Raw genomic sequence first — 25,554 nt, forward strand, 5'->3', positions numbered from 1 at the left:
GGGCCTCACAGCACTACCGATAAAAATCACAGTCATAATAAAAGCGAATGTGACTGGCATGAGAACTGCCAGCCAGGTGACACAGCAGAACCCATCTAATTGTCAAAGCCTCCGAGGGAAACGCATCTGTCTAACGCAGCGGTGCTGAGCCGGCTGCTGAAATGCCATCCCTCTGCGCCAGCGAGGCGACCCTGTCGTCTCCTGCCGCCTGCCTTTGTCACCGTCACCATCCCCGCTGGGGTGCTTAACCCAGAGCAGCCTTGTCCCACTCTCCGGGCACTCACGGCTACATGTGCTGCCCTTTCCCAAGTCACCCTTTGTCTTAAGACTGCTCTTTCTCTTTATCCGATTTCCCTTCTCTTTTTTCCCTCCCTCTCATGCGTTCCCCTGTCCCCGCGCAGCCCAGGCCTGTCAGGCAGCTTTCCTGGACGTCCCGGGGGGCCTTTCCCCACACTGCCAGTTGTTGCAGTTTCAAACTCAATTGTTCTCCTCGGTACTGAGGCAAATGGAGTCATTAATTACCTTCTATCGGCTGGGCCGAGTTCAGAACGCGATCGATAGCCAGCGCTTGTCATTCACGGCAGCCAGCCCTGCGCAGACCCTCACGCTACATTTGGTGCGGGTCCAGAAAGGAGCCCAGCGCTATCAGACCTGGGCTTCAAACCCGGGCATCCAGCTTCTGCTGGGAATAGCAGACCTCCTGCATCTGTGTCTGAGCTGACCCCCAACCAAGGGAGAGATCAGGGACAAAGACCTGGGCTGAGGGAGCGGATCACACATTTTCACATGGTCAGAAGTGTCTGGTACTGGTGTCCTGTCTGCACAAGCTGATCCAGTCTGGCTGTCATGATGTTTCTAGAGACTCCGTTTGCATCCTCAATGATTATTAAACTAATACTGTACTCCCCACAGTAGGGACAAGGGCAAGGACTGGCAGCCCCAGTCCAGTGATCTTTTCACCTGTGTAACCTTCTTGCCTTACTCAGTAGGGTTTGGAGGAGGAAGGCTGTAAAATTTGGTTTACATTTCCTTCCAGAATAATTTTTGCAGCTTTTTGGGCACTGTGAAAAAAGGCATCATATCTAGACAGGTCAGCTCTGTATTTCAGCACGTAGTACTGCTGCAAGAATTGTCAGGGCTTTGATTGTGATAACTGAACTGGTGGGGACAAAGGTGAACCTCAAATTCAGGTGGAAAGGATCCCAAGTGAGTGCAGGATAGAGATGACAGAGCATGGAAGGGGCTGGCAAGGTCCAGCAGTGCATAGAGAAGGAGTGTTGCCAGAGACCTACACTGTGATAGTGAAAGAAGATACGGTACAAGTTCAGGTTATGTACAGTATCCTGCAGAAATAGGGATAGTGGGAGATGAGTGCTGGAGGAATATCACCTCAAGGAAGTGTATCAGCCTTCGTGAACTCTGCAGTTGTTCAGATTCCTGTGTCCATTTGCCTCAAGGGAATCCACAAGCCTCAATCTGAGTATGCTAATTCATGGTACTGTGCTGGTCCATGTGTCTCTGTAATTTAAGTGTGTCAGCAACACATACACTGTGTGTATTTGTTACTTACGTGCTCCGGCTCAGAGCAGAAAGGCTGAGAAACAAAGGGATTTTATGTTTTGAAATGAGAGTATAGCTCAGATGAGGAATCAGTGAGCAAGGAAGGCTGCTCATGCAGGGAAGTGAGCGTGCCTGACCGAGGAAGAGTGAGATGTGTGCTGGTGCCTGACAGCTGGGGGGCTGCAGTGCTTTTAACACGGGGGTTGTGTATGACAGAGTACCTCAGATGGAGCAGGGACGGGCAGTGCAGCTTTAATGCAGGGCTTACATGAGCAAAATGGCAATGCTCAATGAGAATGTAAATGAAATGAATTGTGTGTGCAAATGTGTAATGAACTGTGTACTCAGATCTGTCTTGGATTATCATGGGAGCATGCAAATGTGCATTTAAGGAAGTGAGTGTGTGTATGCGTATGAAAATCATATGTATTTACTACAGCATCTAAGTGCATGATTGCAAATTCAGCCCAGAGCATCTGGGAAACTAAGTCTGTACAGACTTAGGTTTGTGCATTAGATAGTAATAATCAGCACACCCAGCCTTACTGAATACACCAGTAAGGGCCTTTCCGGGTGTTAGGCTGCAAGCAGCTGCCTCAGACATGTGTACAACATGTACTACAGCACGTGTGGGTGTGCAGATGAGGCGTGTTAGCCCGGGTAGTCAAAGCTGGTGGCTTCTGTGCGAGCAGTCACTGCAGCTTTGTGACTTTGGGTATGCTGGAGGTGAGCGGACATAGTCTGCTCTCAGTCAAGTTGTTGCAAATCCGCAACAATTCCCTTACCTCAGAAGAGGCACTGGGGATTTATACCATTGTAATGAGGGACAAAGTGTAGGTCCAATATCTCTTACTAGCACTATTAGGCTTGACTGTTAGCCAGATAGAAATGCAGCTGCCTCCAGGACCCAGTACGCTTGCTTTGTTTATGTTGGCGGAGTGGCAAGCAGCACTATCACAGAGTGGGCCAGATCCTCTAGTTAGTGTAAATCTGTAACTCTCTGGCATTCAGTGGTTATACTGATTTACACATCCTGAAAGTTATCAGAAGGGTTATCCTGATTTATGCTGTTGTGGTGTCCACAACATTGCCTTTAGTGCAGAGCCTTCGGGGAGAGCTGCTGCCGCAGGAAAGCAGGGCACCGGCAGCTATGCTCTTCCCTCTGCCAGGGCAGAAGATGTTCTTAGCATCATTGGCATGACTTAGGTCCCTCCTCTCATCTTCCTAAGCCCATTTATTGGGGAGCTACTTCTTGGCAGGATCCCCCTTGGTGAGCACATAAAAAAGGGTGGCTTTTGTTAGCTCCAAAGGACAGAAGCGACGCAAAAAATTACATCGCATGCAGCCCTAACTATGCTTGTTTAGAGAAACTGCTTGCATTTATGAAGTCTTTGGTGCGGAAAGCAGGGTTGCAAATGACTGCATCAGAGCGACAGTAAAGGCCATTAATTTCCTGTTATGTTTTCCTGTGTTGGGGGCTTTATTAATTTAATTTTACACTGTCGACCAACAGCGAGCGCTGACACCGCCACACTCGGAGGGTTTTTTTTTTTTCTCAAGCAGTGCTTTGCCTGACATGCAAATCAACGCTGCTATCAGGACTGCTAGAGACAAGTGAAGGGAGCACAGAGCTGGGCTGTCCCCATCTAGCCCCATCTCCCAGTTCTGAGAGGTCCCTGAGATTCCAGTGGAGCACACTGGCACCGGAGAGGCCACCAGCACTAGGGCTCAGCAGATCTGGATCAGGCCATGGACACCTGTAATGCACCGTGTCAAAAATACGAATTCCTCTTTAGCCTGCTGGGTTCCATTGGCTTGGTCCCCCACTAACACGCCTCTTAATACCTCCTTGCCTTCTGTTTCCCTTCCTTTCATTCCACCTTATTTTCCCCTCATACACACTTTTACCGTAACCTCGCAAGTCAAAGAAGGCTGTGCCTGCCCCTGAGCCAGATGCTAGTGAATCATGTTATTGGAAGCCCTTCTGAGTCAGCACTAAACCAGTGCTCAAGCAGAGTGTTTTTAGAGCTGCCATTTTTGACGTGCCATAAAACAAAAGCTCCAATCACTCAGAGTCATTAAAATTCCCATGGCATTTTTTGCAAGAGTGCAGACATTAACCTGGCTGTCCTGAACAAAATCCAGCCTGAGTGATTACCCACAGCATATCTTAATTCTCCTGTGGTTTCATTTGGACATGGCACAGCAAAATTTCACTGTTGATGCTCTGTATTGTTCAACATCTGCCATGGTCCACCCGAGAGTCAGCCACATTTCAGTAGTAAATGACATCTTCAGAATGGGAAGGTTAATAAACGATGTATTAAACAGGATGGGTAATTGCAAAATGCCATGCAATGAAAGAGCTACAGGCTTGCGATATGCTGCAATCTGCTTGGACTGTCACCACGCAAACTCTTTTTTTGAATGCTCATTCCTATAATAACTGTAAAGCATTAGTAGAGTAATTTGGAATCTTTCTGCATGAACTCATGTAAAGGCCCTTACTGATATATGAAGGATCCTATACTGGTATGACCTCTATAAGATGTCTGTTGGAGATAGGTTCCAAACTGTAACAGGTAGTCCCCAAACAAGAGGGGGCCCAGTCATGGGTAGCAATCAGTTTCACAAACAAGAGAGGGCTGTGCAGGCAAGAGCCGTAAGTACCTTTGAGGATTAGCTAGTGGGGTATTTTTTAAATTCGCTGGGATTTAGTAAAGCTGTCCCAAATTCTAGGATAGTTCTGATCTGCTTGCAAGGTCAACTTTTCTGTTCAAGGCCTACCTCTTCCCACACTAGATGCCAAAAGTCAAAGCAAAAAATCCAGCTCCTTTGGGAAACCAAGCATGGAGTGTATCTGTCCTTTATAACGGCCTTTTCTAAAGCATCTAAGAGAGGACTAGAAGGCACTCAAGACTTGATGGACATTTCATACACAATAACCACCTCATTAAGGTTTAATCAGGTGCCTACAAACCTGTTCCGATGCAGATCCCCTAGCTTAAAAGCAGAATAACACTTCTAAGCTCCCAAAAAAGGCAGAGCTAGTGAGAGAGAGAAATCCTGACCTACCCCACATCCAAATGGAAACAGTGATACCCATGACCTAGCTCCTGTTCTGGCACTGTGCTCCTGTGTGTTTTCCTGTAGCTGTTGACCTGTGTGGGAAGAGGACTTTGTACCTTGGACCTGATAGGATGTAAGCAGTAGGATGCTTGGATGGATGAAGGAAAAGCAAAGGAGAAATGTGGAACTAGGAATTATTTTTAGGCCCCTTGATAAAACTCTGACATTTTAAAGGGCCTTAAAATGGGCATGAATTGCATTTGACACCTATTCAAAATGTCCTTTATTTTATCTGATTGATGCATGGAAAAATCACCTTCAAAGAATTATGGATGGAGACAGACAGAAGACAGACAGACATGTCTGCTATGTCTTGATAGATAGGTATCTGTACCTGCTTCTTTCAGGCCATCTACTGTTAACAGAGTTGTCCTCCATATGCAAGGTCTTAGAGCTTAGCCTAGCATCTGCAGGCCAACACAAAATGCTGTTCATTTCAGGTCTTACTTGGCAGCCACAAAGGTAGCTGGAGGAAATCCAGTATTCCCTGAAAGGGTCTTAAAATATTCACAAACTGCATTTTTCTTTAATGCAAGTTCTTGTGGCAAAATTAAGCACACTGTTTTTTTTCTCTCTCTCCCCTCCACTCTAGTCACCTCCCTGCCCCTCATCTATCCTGCCAGGATTCTCATGGGCTAATCACTTGGTGAGATCTTGTTGCTTCCCCCTGGGATCCAGTGAAACAAGCCTGGAGGATCTGATGCTATCACTTAGGGAAGCAAAGAGCTCCTGCTTTCCTTCCAAAGAGCAGCAGCCCCCATTTTGGGAGGAGGAGGGGTTTCTCTCTGGCCCTGACTGAGAACAAGGTGCTTAGTGTTTTCCTTGAGCACAAGAAGACACCCCTCTATAAGAATTATTTCCATCTATGAACGGCAAGCGATGCTTAACATTACATTGACGTAGACTTGGGAGCGCAGACATACCCACATTAGGAGCTAATTGGTGCACTGGGGATTGACTGTTGGGCCCCCTTGGCTGCTGGGATGCGATCGGAAAGAGAGAAAGAAAGAAAGGCAGAGAGCAGGAGCCATCCTCCGCCGACGCCTCTCTAAAGGTTGGGATTCCTGAGGCTGCTGCTGTCTAGTGCTGTCAAGGTCAGCAGGTTCGGGTTCACTGAACGGTCAGGATGGTTTGAATTACTGGCACTGCCTGCCGATTCCTCCGCTGATCATGATCCGTCTTCCAGCGCCGGCTGCGGGATGCTGCTCCCCGGCCATGTGCTGCGCTCGGTGTGGGGCACAGGGAATGTCAGAGAGGCAGATGCTCTTGTTCAGAGGGTAAGTTTTTAGGAAGATTTAAGGAGCCAAGGCAATGCTGAAGAAAGGCACATACTCCATGCGCTAAGCATGTGGAGACCAGGCTTCCAGAAACAGCAGTTCTGATCCATTTTTCTTTTACCTGGAGAACTGCCACCTGCAAGCTTCTGCCTTTCATGAAAGTCAGGAGAATGGCTTGAACGGGGCCTATCAAACCCTTGTGGGGTGAAAAAAACCTGTTGGTGAAGACTTCTGTCCAGTTCTATATAGGTAGAATGCTTAGTGAGCAAAGACTAACGTGTGAGTCTTTATGTAAACCACACTGCTAGGACATTTTCTCCCCAAACGCACGTAGCTGTGTGACCAGGCTAAAGGGCAGGGGTAGCCAGGCGTGTACCTACAACGCTGTCTGCAGAGAGCACCAGAAGGTGCTCAGAAAGCTGCCTGCTAGCATGCACCCCAGTAGGCAGGCTTGGAGACACTGAAAGGGACCTCACCAGCGCAGGTGGGGAGAAGCCCTGTCTGCAGGGGTGTGAGTATGCACAGGCAGGCTGCTAGTGTCACAGATGTGTGCCTGGGGTGGCATCAGCATGTGGCTGAGTGCCCACGTGTGTGTGTGTACTGTACACATGTGCTGTCCAAGCATCCATAGCAGCAGTGATAGCAGAAGTAAGCATGTGAGAAAGAGCATGGCGGGAGAGAGCAACAAAAGGGAATCAGAAGAGGACTGGGCGCTGTGTGGAAGTCATGTCCAGTGTTTGTCTTTGACAAGAACATCTCCACAGGCATCACTGACTGGCTTTCAGTGGAGTTGCACTACAGAGAAAACTGGCCCTCTCAGTCCATGAGCTAGAGTGCCTATTTTTGCTTCTTATTCTGAGGTTTGTTGTGAACCTCTGAGAGTCAGTTAGCTCCTGGGTGCAGTCAGCTACATCTGCCTATAGCTATGTATACATAGCTTTCGTACTCACACCTCTGCATCTGCCTACCATGCACATTTCCACACCTGGAGGAAACTCAGGGTAGTGCTGAGAATGGAGCTGCAAGGGGCTGCCCATACCTGGTGCCCATACATGAGGCCTCTGCACAGCACTCTCAGTGCTCACCAAGACATGGAAGAGACCAGGGTTAATGTCATGCAACCTCCTCTGTAAAAGGGAAGGCCCCGTCTCCTCTAAGCTCAGTGCAGGTATTCTAAGCAGGTCCTCTGTGTGGCCTGGTCCCTATGCATTAGGAAGTACGTTGTGCCTACCATCACCTCTGCTCTTGACTCCTCTCCCAGTTCCCTCTTGCACTGCAGAGCAATGGGCTCTGGCAAGAAGGGTCAGGGACAGTGCCCAGTATCGTGCTGGTTTACATTAATGAGATACACACAGTGTAATCCAGCAATGGAGTCAGCTCTACAAAAGGAGGTAATAGCAGGCTGCCATGAACAGAGCAGCTCAGGTAATTGGTTTATCTATCTAGAAGCAGTAGTAGCAATCTCTGCACAGACAGAGTAGCAGTAAAGTCTCTTCCTTAAGGCTATTTCCTTTGTCTTTTCAATTGCTTGCACATCCATGTGAGATAGAGAGAGAGAGGGGAAGAGAGAGAGAGCTAGAGAGAGAGAGGGAGAAATGTTAATTTGTGAATTAATGGCTTTTCTCAGCGGAATTGTAAATTCAAATGTCACCTCACAGGGTGACACTATGCTGGGCTGCTGAAGAAGCAATGATAAGATTCCCCCCCCATCCCCATGCCGACATATACCCATGCCCCTCCCCTCCCTGAAAGATAGCTACGGAGTGGAACATGCTACTTTTAATTTGCAATAACACCACAGCAGAGGGATGCAAGAATGACTGCTTTCCAACCCTCCCTTCCACAACAAGCCGGGCCACATCTTTCCCTTTCCACCTCTACCTCCTTCCACCCCTCTTCAACCCCTCCCATTTTAAACTGAGTCCAAGACAACACATTATCTGAACTCCCCCCACCCCAAACTAATCAAAGGATGAGCTAAGGGAGGGCTCTTTAGAACGGATGCCTCTGCAACCCTCTCCTCTCCTGCAATAATCAGGTGAATTAATGACCCTGAAGTTAAAGTGAGCGCTGATACTCAGGCGTTGTGCAGCGTAGGGGAGAAAGCCTTCATTGTTTTCGAGCAGGAGGCGGGCAGCAGCAAGGGAGATTCATGGATGGAGATTGAATATGCAATTTTCTTTCACCTTGCCAAGAGCTGCCCCTGGGCTGTGCCTGGCCTAAATTTTTTTTTCCTCTTGCCATCTCTGCCTTATCCGTCCCTCCCACCTCCCTTCCATTCTTTCCAGAAAATTACCTTCAAAATTGATTTCCACTTTTACAAACAAATATAATGGGAACATGAGGGGGAAAAAAAAATCTTGGGCTGTGATGAATTAGGGCTGTCAGGTGCTTCCAAGTCTCCTTTGTTTTTGTTTTACTGCCTGTTAGGTTCTTTGTTTTTCCAGCAACTGGGAATAGTGCCCCTGCCCACAGAGTCCCTATGGTCCATGGCTACCATCACGGGATATGTCCATCACCTGATGTCATCACTGTGTTATCCCTGCTCTCCATCACTGTGATGCAAACAGCCACTGCTAACAGACTGCCCCAGCCCTTCACATCAGGATGCAACTGATCTCCTCATGGAGACGCTGCATGTCCCCCACTGCCAGTGACCTGGCTCCTACAGCCGCGGTACAGGTCCACTGACTTGCCTCTGATCTTCTTCACCCTGCTCCTCCTGTTCTCCTTTGCCTTATTCAGCTGATTCTTGATGGAGGTTTCCCAGCCCTCCCTGTTCTGATAGATCAGCCTGGGTCATCAGCATGTCACCTTGATCCCTGTTGTGCCTCAGTGCCATGTCACCTTGATTCCATAGCAGTATTGCCCTTATGTCTCATTGCCATGTCACTTGACCCCAAAACAGTGTCATCCCTATCTCCCGCTGTCGTGGCACCCTGATCCACTGTTATACCAGTCACCAACAGCCCTCTAAAATACCATTTGCCTGCACATTGCCAGCTACTTCTGATCCCTTTTTCCGTTTATTCTGTCATCCACTGTGCATTAACCTGGGATCCTCATAGATCCAGGCACCATGCTCCCTCTGACTCCCGTGTAACAGTCACGTCCCTGAATGCGGGCAGAACCAGTGTACAACTCATCTAGAGTGAGCAAGAAGATCCAGAGACAGGCACCAGCAAAGCTAGGGAGCAGCCTCTGCACAGGTGGACACGCGGAGCAGGCAGAGACGCTGGGAGGAGTTGTAGCTGCCTGACTCCTGCTGACACGTTAGCTGCAACAACCCCACCCAGGAATGAGTCAAAAAGTGGAAGGGGAAGATCTAAATAACTAAATAACAGACTAAATACCCATAAATAAACAGTCAGACAAGCACACGTTCACGGCACTCACACAAATAAAGAAAAGCTCTATGCATAAGTAAGACTCACAAAACGTAGCCAATAACATTTAAAGACACAAGAATGCAAACTGGGACACAAGGAGGTACTAATGCAGGTGCATGTCAATTAAATGTAATTTCTGAATAAACAAATAACTTACAAAAATGTACATACACTAACTAAACGAAAACCTGGAACTCAAAGTAGTTTCCTTAAATTCACATATACAAAATTAAATCATGTAAACAAATACAAACTATTTACATAAATAAACAACCTTCACACAGGCAAGAACAACCGATATATATATACAACATACACACAAATATATAACCCCAATGCAAATACACATCTGTACAAACTATATACAGAAGTGCACAGCACTAACAGGCTACATATTCATATCCAGCAACCACAAAGATACAGTGATACTCCAAGTATGTAACAACACATACACACAGAATATACATACAAATAGACAACATTCACGTATATGCTCAAAATGTGAATACAAATACCTGGCATTCATAGAAATACATAGTGCTAATACTGAGCCATACATGCCCAGACATCCATATGATCCACAGTATGCATTCTCCTACTAGGCAATATTATACACAGCTTAACATACACAGTTTCCAGGTCTCCATAGGCATGCACAAAAATACGGGTCCAACCTGCCACTCACCCCAGTACATAAGCACAGATAAGTGGAAACCAGTGATCCTAACACAGAAATACAAAAAACAAACAGGCGTGCATTTCTAGAGACACAAATACACAAGCAGAGACGCACACAAATACAGCTGAAGCCAGACCAGCTTGTCTTCAGATAGTACCAAACCCTGCCAAACTAAGCAGCACTATAAGCTTTAGAAGCAGAGCATTCTGTCCAAACTGCTTTCTGTGATGTAAGCTGTTAACTCTCCCTTACCTGAAGTCCTCCTGAGCAATGCGTACCCCCAAACCCTCAGGGTGTGTTCAGACACACACATACACTGTCTCTCTTGCTTACAGACTGACCCTTCAGATTCGTGGTGCAACAGCCCACATTTCTGACAGTGCTGTGCTGCTTATTCATTGTCCTCTCCTTTATCCAGTTTCCCCCTCCTCTCTTTTTCCACACATACTCTCCCTTTTCTGACCATCCTCCTGCAGTTTATTTAGAGAGGTGCAGGATGAGTAGTAGCAGGCGCCTTCCTTATGTCCTCCTAAGAGTCTCACCAGCCAAAGACCCTCAGGAGGGAGCAGTGGGTGGCTGCTGAGAACAAACTCCCTCTTCAGTTTACATTTTCATCTAGAATGGAAGGGAGTGTTGCCTACGTTTGTGGGTATAGACACAATGAGCCCAGACATCCCCTGTGACCACTGCTGTTTGCAGTGATACACCATCGCTGCAAGCTGATAGCCACTGGAAACTCGGCCACGCTGCATGAAACAAGGCAGTCCCAGGGAAAGTAGGAGGAAGACACTGCGAGAGTGCGAAACACTACAGAAACTGCTCACTCCACGTGCACAGCCATAAACTGCTGGGTGCACACCCCACAACTGTGTGTGATGGTTGGAACGTGGGGTTAGCACCTGAGGCAATGTAACTGCATGCGTCCCCAGTGTCATTAAGACTATTGCTGACCTGCAATAAAGCAATCGTATAGAATAACGCAAACACATCAGCTGTGGTGACAAGAAATCACAGCATGAAACGATGCAGCCACACCACAGACAGTAGCGCTGTTGTGTCACCTGCAGGGATCCAAACACACTCTGTTGTCTTCAACAACACAACAGTTTTGGGAGAACAGAAATACACCTAATATGCCCAGAGATGAACATACATCAGGTGCCATGATACAGTCAAGTGGAATGACTCATACTCTTTGCAAATGTGTGCAGGCAGCATAGGAAAATGAATGTATTTCCCTACAGGACAGTTAAGGGCTAGACCTCTCTGCACTAGTACAACTACAGCACTGGTAAAGCATCATCATACTGCAGATGACAGCGTAAGCACGCAGTATGTCCTGAAACAACCCCAGTATGCTGTGGAACAATATGGTCATACTTTGTGAAAACACACAATTCTCAACGCAGCGCTGCAGTGACGTAGCCATATTGACTTCACTCGCACGGCCAGGTGACAGTCTGTTGTCAGTCAACACATTACATCAGGTGCAGTAACAACTATATGAATTGCAATGACAGTACAGTACAACCTGCACCAGCGTACCAACAATTACCACATGGAAACAACCTTACTGCATGCAATGATGCAGACGTACCACCAGAAATGATTCACAGCCGCCTCTGTGAAGAGGGTAACGGCCTTGAGTGTAACGGGGCAGCATAGCAAGCAGTGACAGTTAATCTCATCATTAGTGTTACAGACCCACAACCTATAGCGATAGAGTTACAACAACATGATAACCACAGCCACACTGCCTGCAAACACGTATTGATGCCACTGACAATGACACAGAATCACCTGAAATGTCACAACTATGTCTCCCAAATTACGTTATCATTGCCGCTCTGAACGACACAAATGGGATCATACTCGCAGTGGCACACTCAGCTGCTGTATATCTGCTCAAAAAGTCAGACCTTCTTAAATACATTACACATCTCTCCTCTCTGCTCCACTTTCCACTTAAACAATTGAGTTCAAAATTTTCTTCAAGACAGTCTATGTCCTGGGGCAGTATCTAAAAAAACAACTTTCAGGACTTGGGACTGTTGCAGATCTCCCTGCCTCACGCGCCACCTGAAGGAGGCATTTCTACTTTCCCAGTAGGAAAACGAGATCATGACCAGGTAGGAAAATCCCCAAGCTGAACACTGTCAAAACCCTGCCCTGCAGAGTCCTCCCATTTGGATTGAGGGAAGAGGAGAACACCTGTAACAAAAGCAATGCTTCTCAGTAGAGGGTGTCGCGGTAATAACAGTCAGAAAATTATGCATGCAGCACCAGAGAAGTGCAGTGACGCTGCCCATCCTGCAGCTACAGGACTAACGGTGCAAGTGCTCCTACTGCTAGTAGGCAGCACCCTGTTCTGCATAGCTCAACCCCATTTTGAAGAGTACGGTGAACCACCTGTACTGATACAGCTAACGCTCTTTGGAAAACACCACCAGACCTGCCAAAATGTTGGTGACCCTCTACTGTCCCCCCTGCACTGACGCAGCCCTGCATCGCTTACTTCAATGTAAATCACTCTAATCATCAAAATGACAGGTGAAGAAAGGAAAGGAGGAACCTCTGCCTTCTCAGGTTTGCTCCCCCATCTCCTCTGGGGATTCCTTTACTGCAAACAGCCTGAGTATTATTGCCATTTACCTCTTCTGGCCCCTGCACTGGCGCAGCCCTGCATCGCTTACTTCAATGTAAATCACTCTAATCATCAAAATGACAGGTGAAGAAAGGAAAGGAGGAACCTCTGCCTTCTCAGGTTTGCTCCCCCATCTCCTCTGGGGATTCCTTTACTGCAAACAGCCTGAGTATTATTGCCATTTACAGTAGCAATCACTCCGTCCCCTCCTCTCCCACAAACCTACTGCTGATATTAGCACTGATCATACTAACAAGCCTGTGGGTTTTATTACTACTGATACTAATAATACTGGACACATTACGTCTGCTCCCGCCAATAACAGGCTGCAGATATGATCCCTGCTAATGCCAATAATACTGGGGGATATTATCTCTGCCACTGTCGGCACTGCAGATGATATTGCTAGTAATGCTGTCAAATACTACAGATATTGTCAGGGACCGAGATTAATAATGCTGAGAATGTTACAGCACCAGCCTCACTGGAAGACGAATCCCAAATGAGAATTTGGGTCTATAAAGGAAGTCTGTTTGTGGCCTGCTGTGGAGAGAAAGAGCTATCTCTAGTAAGAGTGGTTTTGTAAAGATCCCAAAAGTTTCACCCAGCTGGAGATGCTGTGGTATGCAGGGAACAGTTTGAAATACGGTTTTCATATTATCTAATCTATCTATCCATCCATCTATCTATCCATCCTTCCCTTTCTCCCCATCTCTCCCTTTTTCTCCTTATACAGTGCTCAAGACTACAGTATGAGTGATACTAATTTTTTGTTAGTGCCTCTGGGTCACCCCAATTCTCATCCTTTTAGCTATCAATCAGGGGTTATGGAACAACAGAAATCTCTGCATATTATTTTTCCCCTTTATCCTTGTAGACTTCTTATTGCTGCTCCTTAGTCTGACAATGAGCCCGCTGAGCTTGGCCTGCCATCACACCATAGTACAACATTAGGATTGTGAAGAGCCAGGAATTCCTGTTTCCAGCTGCATCTTGATACTGGAAGACCCTCGGTGGTCTTAGGAAAGTCATTACATGCTGCAGGGCCACTTCTGCCTCTGGAAGATGGTGGGTGTAAGTGACGGGGAAGGTCAGAGGGAACTCACAGCAACATTGGCTGTGCCCATAGACTGCAAGCAATGGCACACACTGTGCTACACAAGTGGTGGTGAACTTTTTTAGCCAAATTATTTAAAAAATCATAGGAGACCAACTCTCTGCTTTGTCTAATCTGTCACGGAAGTCAGAGGGTTTACAATCATTGGTCAAAAACTGAAACAAAAAGAATAAATGGTGTTAATAGGGCAAATCCTGACCATCCTTCCTAGGCGCTCACCTGAGGAAGACACACTGAGTTTTGAGGAACGACTTGCGATCTGACAGTTCTTTGTTGTGACTAGCAGACACTCAGAGCTACCTCCCTGCTAGCTCTCTCTCAATGCCACAGTCTTCCCAGGCCACCCTTGCAGTTGCAGCCAGCAGATTTGGTAGGTTGGGATTTCCCCTCTTCCCTCTAACTCCCTGTGAGGGGGACACCTGGCTGTCAGCGTCCATTGCTGAGCCCACCTCATGCATCCGTTTGGCTCCTTCTGTCCAACTCGGGAGTTCTGCTACATCATCTTGACACATAATTATCTCTCCTCTTCTTAATCATCTGTGCTACTGTCTAATGTAGGCACCAGCTGCAGCAAGGAGGACCTGGGGGAGGGGGTGTGCTCAGATAGAGGCTCCTCTTTCTCCCACCCTGTTCCCCACAGCCATCACAGAGGTTGCTAGCAAGGTTTTCAGAACTGGGGATTCAGGAGCAGCTTGGTACTTCCCCCCTCTCTGCTGAACTGCATTCCTCACAGAGGAATCCTTGCAGCAGAGCTGGTCCAACAGAGCGGAAAGAAAGAGAGAGCAGTGCTGCTCCTTCTGCCTCCTTTAGGGAACAGCCACCCCCAAAATGCTGGGAAAGTAGATGTGCATTGGGAGCTCCTAAGGGCTTTTCAACGTGTGAATAAACCCTGCAGTTAAGAAACTGCAACAAAGCAGTGCTCAGAAGCTCTGGGAAATACCGAGAAGGTGTATGCATCCAGCATGAACATGAAAGAAATACCTGCACTGGATTTTTTGTCAGGCTTTCCTAATCCCCATCTCAGCTAGGAACAATCAGAGCCCTCAGAGCTACACGGGAGATTGCCCAGGAGTGAGTGCAGGTCACTGGCTGTGCAAAACCTCCCCTTGGACCCTTCTAGCCTCAGGACCCAGCGCTGCAAAGTGATGATGTCCTTCAGCATTTCTTAAGGCCAGTGTGAGCCCAGATAATGCGACTCTTGGCTAGTGGTGTTCAGCAGCTGGCAGGGGGTCCCATGCAAGACTTCTCTGGGACAGGAGCGTGACATCACCCTGCAGCAGGTATCTGGGATGGCAGGATGAAGGCTGTTCTCTAAGGCAGTTGCAGCTGTGTCATGTAACTGCCACCTAAAACTCTGAGGGCTAAAGACAAGCAACGTCTCCAGGATTGTCTGGTACCTTTTTGATTCCTAGTGGGATATGTGGGCTCTTGCCCAACAGCGGGGAGTTGCAGAGTGTTGCTTGCCCTTCATAAATCAAATCTGGGATGAACTAAGGACAGACACAGAGTTGTTCTTACTGTCAATATGTCACTGTGAAGTGTCACAGTCTTAGATGGCTGCTTGGTTGTTTCTGTGTTTAATTGTACTGCTCCAAAAAAACTCAGGTTCTAAGGCTGGAAGTGACTGTGTGGCTGCATCTAAAGTGGGATGATCTTTCCAGGTATTTGGAAAGAATAGCCACTAAAGCCAGATTGAACTGCTTCATTTCAAAATGACGTATGGAGGCACCATGTTGAGAGCTGGTGATCACCATGCTGGACTGTATGAGAACAGGGGTTCACAAAAACCCCAAATAACTGCCAAGAGATTTGCACAACCACTAGAGAAACTTGTCACTCAGTTTGAAATGTCACTATTTCCTGTATATGTAATGATGGGAAATGCTGGAGGGGTTTGCAATGATTGCAGTCTCTTATTCCTAACATTTTTTGACTTTGAGGCATTGACTCAACCCTTCCATTGCTACACTTTCCTCTTAGCTGGGCCCTACTGCCATCTAGCTGGGAAATGGATCTTCCTCTGGGGCCTGATCCAATTTCCAATGACATCAGCAAAAATCTTCCCATTTGCTTTAATAAGAGCTGCACTGGGTCCTTGCCTCTAGTTTTACTTTGTATTAGGGAGAAAGGGGTCATGATGATTGCCTTTTTTTCTTGGGATTATTGTGTTTATTTGGATCAAAAGCTTACAGATGTGAACCTCACCAGAACCAATGCTTAGAAAATTACTAGCAAAACCCCAAAATGCAGCATCTCTCACAGGAGAGCTTTGTCTTCTCACCACGTATCACAGAGAACCTTCATGTTCTCTTGCACGGCACAGCCTTGGGGTTACAGCACATGCAGCACACTGAGCCACCTGCTAAGAGGTCCCCACACGCAACAGGCAACAGTGGAAAACAACATACCGAAGGCAGGGCTGAACCGAACAAACTGGTCAGGCACTACTCTTAGAAAATTTCACCTCCTGGCCCTCAATTTTTGAATGCATCAAATTAAAAGAGCAAGATTTAAGGAAAAAAGTTTACAAAGCCACCATGAGAGCACCAAGACCTTACCCACCCCTCCTGACTCAGTCTATCTAGACCGGAGGCTCCAGCTTTTGGCTCATTTCAGGATTCACTTCGCCCTGAGTCCTTCCCAGCAGGTAGGAAGGAAAAGGAGATAGCTTAATCCTAATTCCTTAGAGCCCTAGCGAAAGGCTTAGATAACAACCTTAGGGCCACAGTACTCAGAAGACCTCCTGTTCCACTTTCAGACTGTTGCAAGCATGGCAGTTATGCTGTGGTAGATGCTACCCATTGAAAACTGGGCCCTTATGATCACCAGCTAATGTAGCTCATGGCACATGACAGGGCAGGAACTTGTTTGCAAGGGGAATGAAATGTAACTCCCACATTGCTGGTGCTTCTCCGAGATGGCATTTTGTTTGAAAACGAGTGAGTCGGGGAAAGCACGTTTACCCGCAGTTCAAAGTCCGGGCACCTGCTGGCACCTGGGGAGTTCAGTTCCAGCCGTTTCCAGCAGTGAATGAACTTGGGATCGGCTCCAGCAATGGAGACGGCTCTCTGCCTGCAGAGCAGATGTCTGGAGATGCAGCCTGTCATGAAAGGGCCTCGGAAGAAGAGCATTCCAAGCCAGCAGGGCAGTGGCGGGGAACTGGTCTCTGTAGCTAAAACTGATCTAGCCCCTGGAGCAGCTGCAAACCTTGGCCTGAAATTGGAGCCTGTACATGGGGACAAAGAATATAAAAGGGAGGATAAGCTTCTCCCCTCCCCCTACCTTCATCACGTTTCCTCTTCTCGCCATTCGACCGAGGAATCCCCAGGATCCCGTTAATGGAGTAAGAGCCCACTGGATCATTGGAGGCACTGGAGACGGGAGGGGATGCTGTGCTGGGCACTGGACAAAAGGAAAAGGGAAAAAGGGCCATGAGGAGAGCAGCACAGCACTCGGGGATCCCCCAGCTGAAAGCTACACATGCCACCAGTCTCATAGGAAAGCCTGGGCACTAAGCAGACTCCCAGTCCCTCACGCTGAAGGACTCATACTCGCTCTACTGCTAATGTTGCCGCATCCCAGCTTTGCCAGTCCGTTCCTATACCATAGCTCCACTGCCTTTCAGTACAGGGCCATTAACAACAAGCAAGTGTATTCCATCAAGAAGCTAAACCTTGTTGTTATATCCCAGCTCCGAGCAGGCTTCCCAGTGCGTGCCATGGTAACTGAGTGCAATGCTGCATAGGCCACATTCTCTAGTGACTTCCTAGTGTATCTGTATTTTGCCAGATCATTCCCTCTCAGCGTTTTTACACCAAGAGTGCACATGTTCTGTCTTAGCCAGACCAGCCTCTTATGTGTCCACCCAAAACACTCATTGAAAAATTACCTTCTTAGCATAGGTTAGAAGCACTTCAGCGTTGGGACAATAAATTCAGTTCCCTACTAGAACAAATAGTGAGTTGGTGATACATACTCCAACCCAGATTAATAAAAATCTAGTGTCTTCCTTTCGCACTGACCAATGTCAACTGGCAGACTCCTCCTGCCACTCAGGGCTGTCCAAGATTGCTCATGAGTTTCCAATATATCAGAAATGACAAGTCATGCAGATTATAAATGATCACTTCATGATAATCAGGGCTTTAGAGTATAGAAGAAGTAGAGCTGTGCATCCAGTAGGCATGCCCATTATGTCCCAGCGTGCCCCAGTAATGGGAAGAATATCCCAGTTCTCTTACAGGCCACTACCCATCTTTCAGCTCATAAAGCACTGACCTGAAGCAATCAATACCTCCAATACAAGCCTTCCAGAATGGAGCAGAACCTGTCAACACTATCCGATGTAGACCCAGACTTCCCAGTACATCCCAGAGCAATGAGAGACTCCAGTAGCAGCACTCACAATCACTATTCCAGCTCAGCCAATGCATTCCCTAGACATTGCACTGCTTTTCCAAGAAGGAATAATATCTGCCAACTCCATCTGTTGTGGTCAGTGATTCCCAGTCCAGTGAGCAAGTCCAGATTAAAAGGGCATCCAGAAATGCTCTTCCATACTGGCCCATTAATTTCATTGTGGTCCTGAACACAATTCATGTACAGGATTATATCTGCCAGCTCTATCCCATGTAGACCAGCACTTCCAGTAAATCCTTGTATAGCAGCTGATTCTCAGTAACCAACAGTATCTAAGACAGTGTCTTAGGCCACGAATAAGCCACTGTATTTCACCATATCACAGAATACTGCATGTTTTTTCCTGCTCTGAATTGTTACTGGATAAAGCTATGCAAGCAACAGCAGACATATGCACCATACAGCCTACAGAGTGAAAAGTACCTCATCACACATCTAGCACAGTACCTTTAAACACACAGACTAGGAGACATTTGGTCCCTTTATTACAGCCTCCATCTTCTGCTCACCTCGATAAACCCATCTCCCCCAGCAGAAAATGCATTTTCTCAGTGAAATACACCCATGGGATACCTGACTGCAGAGCTAGAACAATGAAGAACTCAGTTGTGAGGCATCAGGAATATCTTACCCATGTCTGTGTATTACTAGCTCTAAGAAATGGACCAGTTCCAGCAAAGGGAGAGAAGAGAAATTGGGAGAGAGAGGGGAAAAGAGAGTCAGAGTAAGAAGGAGACAAAAGGTGAAGACTGGTGCTTAGGCAGGATAGCGGTAAATACTTCTCTCTAGGGATGCGAAGGAGAGAGCATGAACGTGAAACGGATGTTAAGGCAGAATCGCTTTGGGCAAACCCCTACCTTGGACCGATTTCTCTGCCATGATTCCCTTCTCTGCAATGCAATGAGGGAAACAAAGAACAGAAACCTCTGATTTCCATTGAGGTTTCTTTCTCCCCCACCCCCTCCTCCCTTTTGCTCTGCTTAGCATCTGCTTGTCAGACTTTGTTCCCTCAACTAAGCTTCATCCTCATTTCCACTTGTCCTGTCACCACCCCTCATGCCAGTCCTCTTACCGATAGTATGTCCTGGTGCAGTCACACCTGTCCCGCTCCCGTCTGGTGTTGGGTGAAAAGGTTGCTGAACTTTGGTTCTGATGATCCTGGAAAAGAGCAAAACATGTTCAGAACTAAACTGCAACTTCTCTGTGCCTTTGCATACCCGCGATCCCAGCTGGCAGAACCTGAAGGCCCGATTTGAGCCCTGGGTGCAGCAGAGTGGCTTCATTTGTCTTCTTGTGGTCCTGATTCTACTGCTGTAATAGTCCAGTTCCCAAAGAATTGTCCTTGCTCTGCTTTGTCGTCTTCTCCCCAAACTTGTGTATTCACTGCCTAACTATGGTGGCTCAGTGAACGAGCTAGGATCTCCCGTGTGTTAGCAACTGCATTATCATTTATGATCTGATCTGTCAGCATGATCACAAGGCAGTCTTTGCAGCTAACAGAGCCACTGCTGGATTTACAAATGGTGTGGATTTAATTTTGTTGTGTACCTAAAAAATACCTTTCTGGCATAGAACTGAATGCTTTGAACTGGTGTAAGGCTTGCCCAAAGCCCTTGCCCTTCGTAAATGAGAAGGTGGGAGCAGAAGGCATCTGTAGGAGGTGGTGATGGGATATAGATCACCAGGAAAAAGAAGCTCCAGCAAAGAGGGCAAAAATTGGTGTTTATCAGGTGGTGAATGAACACAGCATGGGAACTCAAAAAGGTGTCTCAGTCAATGCCACAAAGCTCATAATGCAGCTCAGAATGAAAATAAACTGCACTGTAATTGTCAGTGCTCCGTTTCTTGTTACATGAAATCTTTCACCTCTAGGTCACTGGTTTAAATCCAGCTGAGGTCAGTGGTGAAAGAAAATCACTAGCACCTAGTACTTGACTGGCAGGGTCCCTGCCTACTGGCAGATGCTGGGTATCTGTGACTCAGGAACAACTGTCTCACCAAGGAACTCGGCAAATAAGCCATGACCTGCGGAGGCCATGGAGACCAAATTCCTTTCTGAGATTAAAACGAGCCTCTCCAGTTAGGGTGAAGACTGCAGATGCTCTTCACCCTGAGTTTCTGGAACTCTCAGCCCTGCATTATATTAGCTTTAACTTCTCCCCAAAAATCTCTCCAGAAAGTGAAAGCAAATAACACATTCTTGCTGCCTACCCGAGAGCTGCCCTTAAAGATTCGTTCTACAGAATAAGTTGCCAAAACTTCAAAGAGCAAATGTGTGTCTAGTGGGTGGTATGGCATGGATAGCAATAGGCAGAGACATTGAGAGGTCATTTTTGAAAAAGCCCAACTCCTGAGAGTGAAACCTTCTTAGGAAAAGAAAGGTATTTCAGAGCGTATCACCTCAGCACGTTAGGAAACTCCAATATGCATATGATGAGGCCTGGGCAGTAGCTGGAGCGGCAGAGAGGCTGCCTGGGACAGAGCTGGAGACAGGGAATGTCAAGGTTCTAGCTGGGGATGGAGATCCAGATCCTCACCCCATATAGGTCAGTGGTACCAGGGGCCCTAATCTATAGCTGCTGAGGACCTATACAGAAGGTGTCTGAGGGCCTCAGGGCCAGACTCTGAGGTCATGCTGATTTGCACTAGCTGAGGAGCTGATCTGAGAAGTCTGTGCTAGGGCAAATAATATAACTTTTTTCTTCTTTTCTGTTTTTTTCTTTTCTTTTCTCTTCTCTCACATTCCCCCTAAAACCCCCTGAAGTGCCACTCCGGTTGTGTGAGTTTATTGATTTCCCCCAGCCCAGAGAAACAGAAAGAGGGGATGGGGTGCAGGCAAAGGGATGGAAATAGAAAGCTATAAATTATTTGTGACAGGAAAGCAATAGTGCCAGAGTGCTGAGCACAAGTCCCGTGTCACTATTAGATTCCTTTTAGCCTGATGACACTGTAAAAGAGGTTAAGTGTCTGATGGAATCGTACACCTTGGGGGCAGGGGCAGTCCAGGAGCAGAACAAGCCACAGAGAGCGGGTATATCAATTCTCCAGGCCAATAATATTCCCCTCATTGATCGCAACACAAAGTTCAAAAATCTCATTATAGCCAGGCAGACCTGGAACTTTTTAAAAATCAATAGAGTGATATAATGTATGTATACTTTGTATAAATGTATCTATCCATCCATCCGTCTATCCAAAATCTGCCTGAGGGTGTCTAAGTTAACCTACACATTATACTGTGTTATGTTCTATCGTAGTGTAGCATAGTGAATGGATTAGAAGATTTCCCCTGCAGCCTTAGATGACATATTATAAAATGTCCTGTTAGCACTGAGGTGACATCAGACAGTTCCATTCATACTGAGATGTGACATCAGATTCGCCATTCGTACTGGGAGCTGGCATCAGACGGCTCAGCTTCTACTGAGGGGAACCATAAGATGAGCCTAATTATACTGAGATGGCCGATCAGGCTGTGCTGAATCATGCTGCATGAAAATTGCAAAGTTTCGAAAAGCTATTTAGAGTAAGAACAGCCTGTGAAACAATGGCGATATAAAATGCCTATCCATAACGCTTCAAAAACCCAGGCAGGGGACGAAGAGGAAGGTTCAATCTCCTTCCCCGTTCAGTTGTGTTCTCTCGGCTGAGAACGCCAGTTAGTGCCAGTTGTGACTGTGATTACTGAGATGTGTCCATTAGGAACTGGAAGGAGACTCACCAGCTCATTCCACCAAGTAGCCGTCAGCCGGTAATGATTTTTGGTCACTACCAACCAGGGCCAGATTTCAGCTAGTGACCCAGAAGGGAAAGGCTCTGTTCAAAAACGTTCCCCTCCTAAGAATGAAACTGGTTTTATGTCAAGAAAAAGTGTCTGGAAACAGTGAGCAAAGGGGAGCCATTCTGGTTGTGCAGCCTTCAGTGGCTTGGATCAAATAATTCTTGGCATCAAATGCACAGTGAATCTAATGAGGTCTCAGGTAGAAGGTACTTCCTATGGCTAAAAGAAGAGGCAAGTCATGAAGAGGCTCTCCCCAGCAGTGCCCCTTTGCCCTACAGTCACGACCGAACTCCAGTGTTGTAAGGAAAGAAATGAAATTTCAGGACCCTAACGCGCAGTACAGAATACGGCAGTGCATCTCTCGGGTCGATTCATTTAGGGACAGTGATATACAGCAGGATAGCTAGGCATCACTGCTGCTGCTTTAAGAGGCTTCGAGCGAGTCTGTCCTACACAAGACCACCTAATGAAACAGCAGATGAAAGATGAACAGAGCTGACCTGGTCCTGTAGCAACAGATGCAGCATAATAATGCTGTCTTTAAACTTTGGGATTGCTGAAAGCTTCTCACCCTTACCAGAGACTGAAATAAGCACTAAGCCAGCTCTGCTGCCTCAAACCTAGGATTTCTGGATTACTGCTGTGTAAGAGGGAGCAAAACCTTGATCACCTCTTGCTGCCTTTGATGGCTTGTTCTTGCTTCTAGACACTGGAGAAAGACAAGCCTTTTTACAGAACACTTCCTCAGCCCTTCCCAAAAGCAGAAGGGACACAAATCCTGGCACACCAGTCAGCAGTGCTGATTTCTTGAAGTAAATGCCAATATCTTCAAACATCTTTCTTTTCTCCAAAAGAAATTGTCACTTTGGACTAAATTCATCCCTGCTCTGATTCCATCACAGTCAGTGGCTCTAATAACAGCATTTGTCTTTAATTAGGGGCATAAACTGGTACTTACTGTAAATTCCCATTTTTCATTTTCCAGTGGAAGGTTTTTGCACAAGTTGTCTACTTTGAGTTTCAGAGAACATACACAGATTTAATATATAACCTTCTGAAGTTTCAGCAACAGGACATTTATAGATCTTTGATTGCAGTAAAGCAACTGAACTTCATTTCACAATCTGAATTTAATATGCGATATTATCTTAAGTAATGGTATATAATGTCATTACAGTACGTAGTATCATACTGTGAATTATACATCCATTCCTGGAATTCATGAGTTACCATAGTTGGCTTGTAGCAACTCTTTCTAGAGTTAATACTGCACACAGCTCCAGCTGAAACCCACGGCCTGTTTCCAAATGCCTTCGACTTTCTTAAACGTTCAGCATTAGATCATGAATTCCCAATGTTTGGACTTCTGTTTCATTATTTTCAGCAGTTTTAATGCAGTTCCTTTTGCTGATTCTGAAGATAGATGGACAGACAAAAATCATCTCTCCTAGTATGACAATTGTAACAAGCGCTAATCAAATTTGGTCAAGAATGTGGAAAGAAATATTCAAAGTTAAAATCAGCTGAGCCATAGTCCTTTCTGAGAAGCAGAACTTTCTTTCACTCCTTGTAAATAAGCAAGTAAAAAATCACTTCTAAACCTGTCCAGAAATTATTTGCTAAAAGAATGACAGATCATAGGAAACGTCCCTCGCTTCTCTGACATTTCTAACCAAACTCTCTCATAGCCTGACATACTCTGTGGTTTCTCCTCTCTTACTGTTGCTGGCAGAGTCTTTAGACAGTATCTCAAATAAAAAATCGTACTAGGGCTGATCGGAGGGAGATGAGGTAGGTCTGAATCATCTGGAGTCCCAGTCTAGCAATTCTTTTAATCCTGGAAGAACAGAGTGAAGTTGCACTAAGGGAAAGAGTGGTGTGTCCTGCTGCCCCAAGGAGACCCTGATAGATTTCAGAAAGCACTGGTATCCTCACTTTGATCATATTCCTTTGTCATGGATTATTTTTCAGAGTGGAAGGATACACTCAGCAGAGTACCAAACTCCTTGTAATTGTTATGGAGTATTCATATTTTAAATGCTCCATATTAGAAGCGCATTACAAGACCCCAGGGTGTGCATTACTGGGCAATTAAAGCGGTTCTTGGAAGGCTAACATTGCGAAGCTTCAGCCTTTTCTCTGCAGCGTGTCCAAGGGAGGCTGCGATGGCCAAGGAACACACACCCTGCTGTGCCGCACTGCTTAATTAGCGCAGGGCTGTACTGCTGAGCCACGGGCTGTGCCGGCGGTAGAGACAAGGCAGCCTGCAGGGGACTTGGTGCAGGGGTAAGTGAGAGAGTGATGCCTTCTCTGCATCAGATTGCTTCCTACAAAAGGGCTCGTGACCATCCCAGTGATGCTGGCGTCAAAGCATGCCTGAGGAAAAGAGGGACATGGGATGAGAAGAGGCAGCTCTGGGCTCCTTGGTGACAGTGGCCATGGAGCCAACAGTATCCCACCGCAGATTGGTGCTGCGCAGGCATAAAAAGCTCTGAACATGGCTTTGGTTCAAATAGGAGAGAGTCTTCGTTTCTGTGCATGGGTCGAGACACAGCTGAATTCACAGCTGAGCAAAAGAAAGGGGGGAAATAAAGTCTTGTTTGCACAAAGTTCAAAATGGAAAGCGAGCTTCATCGCACAAACAAAGTTCAAAATGGAAAGCGAGCTTCATAGCATGGTGAGGAAAAACAACCAAGGGATTTGGGGGGTGAAGGAAGGGAAACAGAAAGTCTGATAGTTAGAGCCTAATCCGACTTAGGGAAAGGGCTTCAGTTCCTTGCTCTGTCATGGACCTCTCATCAAGACTTTGGACAAATGGCATTTCTCTCTGTGCTCTGTTTCCTGCCTGAAGTGTGAAGATAGGAGCATTGCCGTGCCACCTGGGGCACCGCGAGGACAGCTGGAAGGAGGAGTGAAGGGCTCAGACTCTCTAATAACAGGGGCCAAGTAAGTGCTTCAGCGAGCTGTAGCACAGTATTGGCTTCGTTCCCCTGCTTGAAGCAGAAGTGACATGTACCCTGCTGACAGTGGCTGTACGTGAAAGGAAGGGAGGTGTAGGCAAAGGCAACAGGAGCTGTATTTCAGCTGCACTGGCTTTGGTGGTCGCATTTGAATTTGCAGCAGCAGATGTAGTTGGGAAGATCAGAACTGCAGTTGCCCCCCAAAAGCCACAACGTAATTTCCATTAGGATGGGGGGGGCAGTAGCTTCTACTGCTCTCAAAATCTACTTGCAACCCTCAGAACAACAGCTGACATTGGCAGGAGCAGCAGACTCAGCTTCCTTGCTAGCTGGCCTGAGGCTCTGGCGCTCCCTGCCAAGACAGCAGAATGCCTTCAAACTCTGCCATATTCAGGGGCCACGAGCAATATTCACACATTCAAACTCTCTCCTGTCACGAAAATTACATTTCCTTCTCCCTACCTTTTGGAAAGGGAGAGAGAAGAAGGGTGATCATGTACTACATTAGTATATAAGCACAGGTATGACAGATTAATTAGATTGATTAGATAGATAGATTGATAGTCCTAAAAGGTGCCTGAAGAGGGGTTATCTATTTT

The 25,554-nt window shown here is 46.7% G+C and overlaps 1 protein-coding gene across 1 annotated transcript in view; it reads right to left on the reverse strand.

The window, feature by feature from the left end:
* The window catches only part of PAX2 (paired box 2), an 82,469-nt gene that overhangs the window by 31,487 nt on the left and 25,428 nt on the right, over positions 1 to 25,554 (reverse strand). Inside the window, exons 3-4 of the mRNA XM_009277991.1 lie at positions 19,314 to 19,372; positions 17,078 to 17,197 (exon numbers count right to left, since the gene is read on the reverse strand). Of these exons, the coding sequence (XP_009276266.1) occupies positions 17,078 to 17,197; positions 19,314 to 19,372 (179 nt within the window). The remainder of the gene's footprint in view (positions 1 to 17,077; positions 17,198 to 19,313; positions 19,373 to 25,554) is intronic.

Source organism: Aptenodytes forsteri, unplaced genomic scaffold (genome assembly GCF_000699145.1).
Source record: "Aptenodytes forsteri isolate BGI_AS27 unplaced genomic scaffold, ASM69914v1 Scaffold15, whole genome shotgun sequence".
Lineage (NCBI taxonomy): Eukaryota > Metazoa > Chordata > Aves > Sphenisciformes > Spheniscidae > Aptenodytes > Aptenodytes forsteri.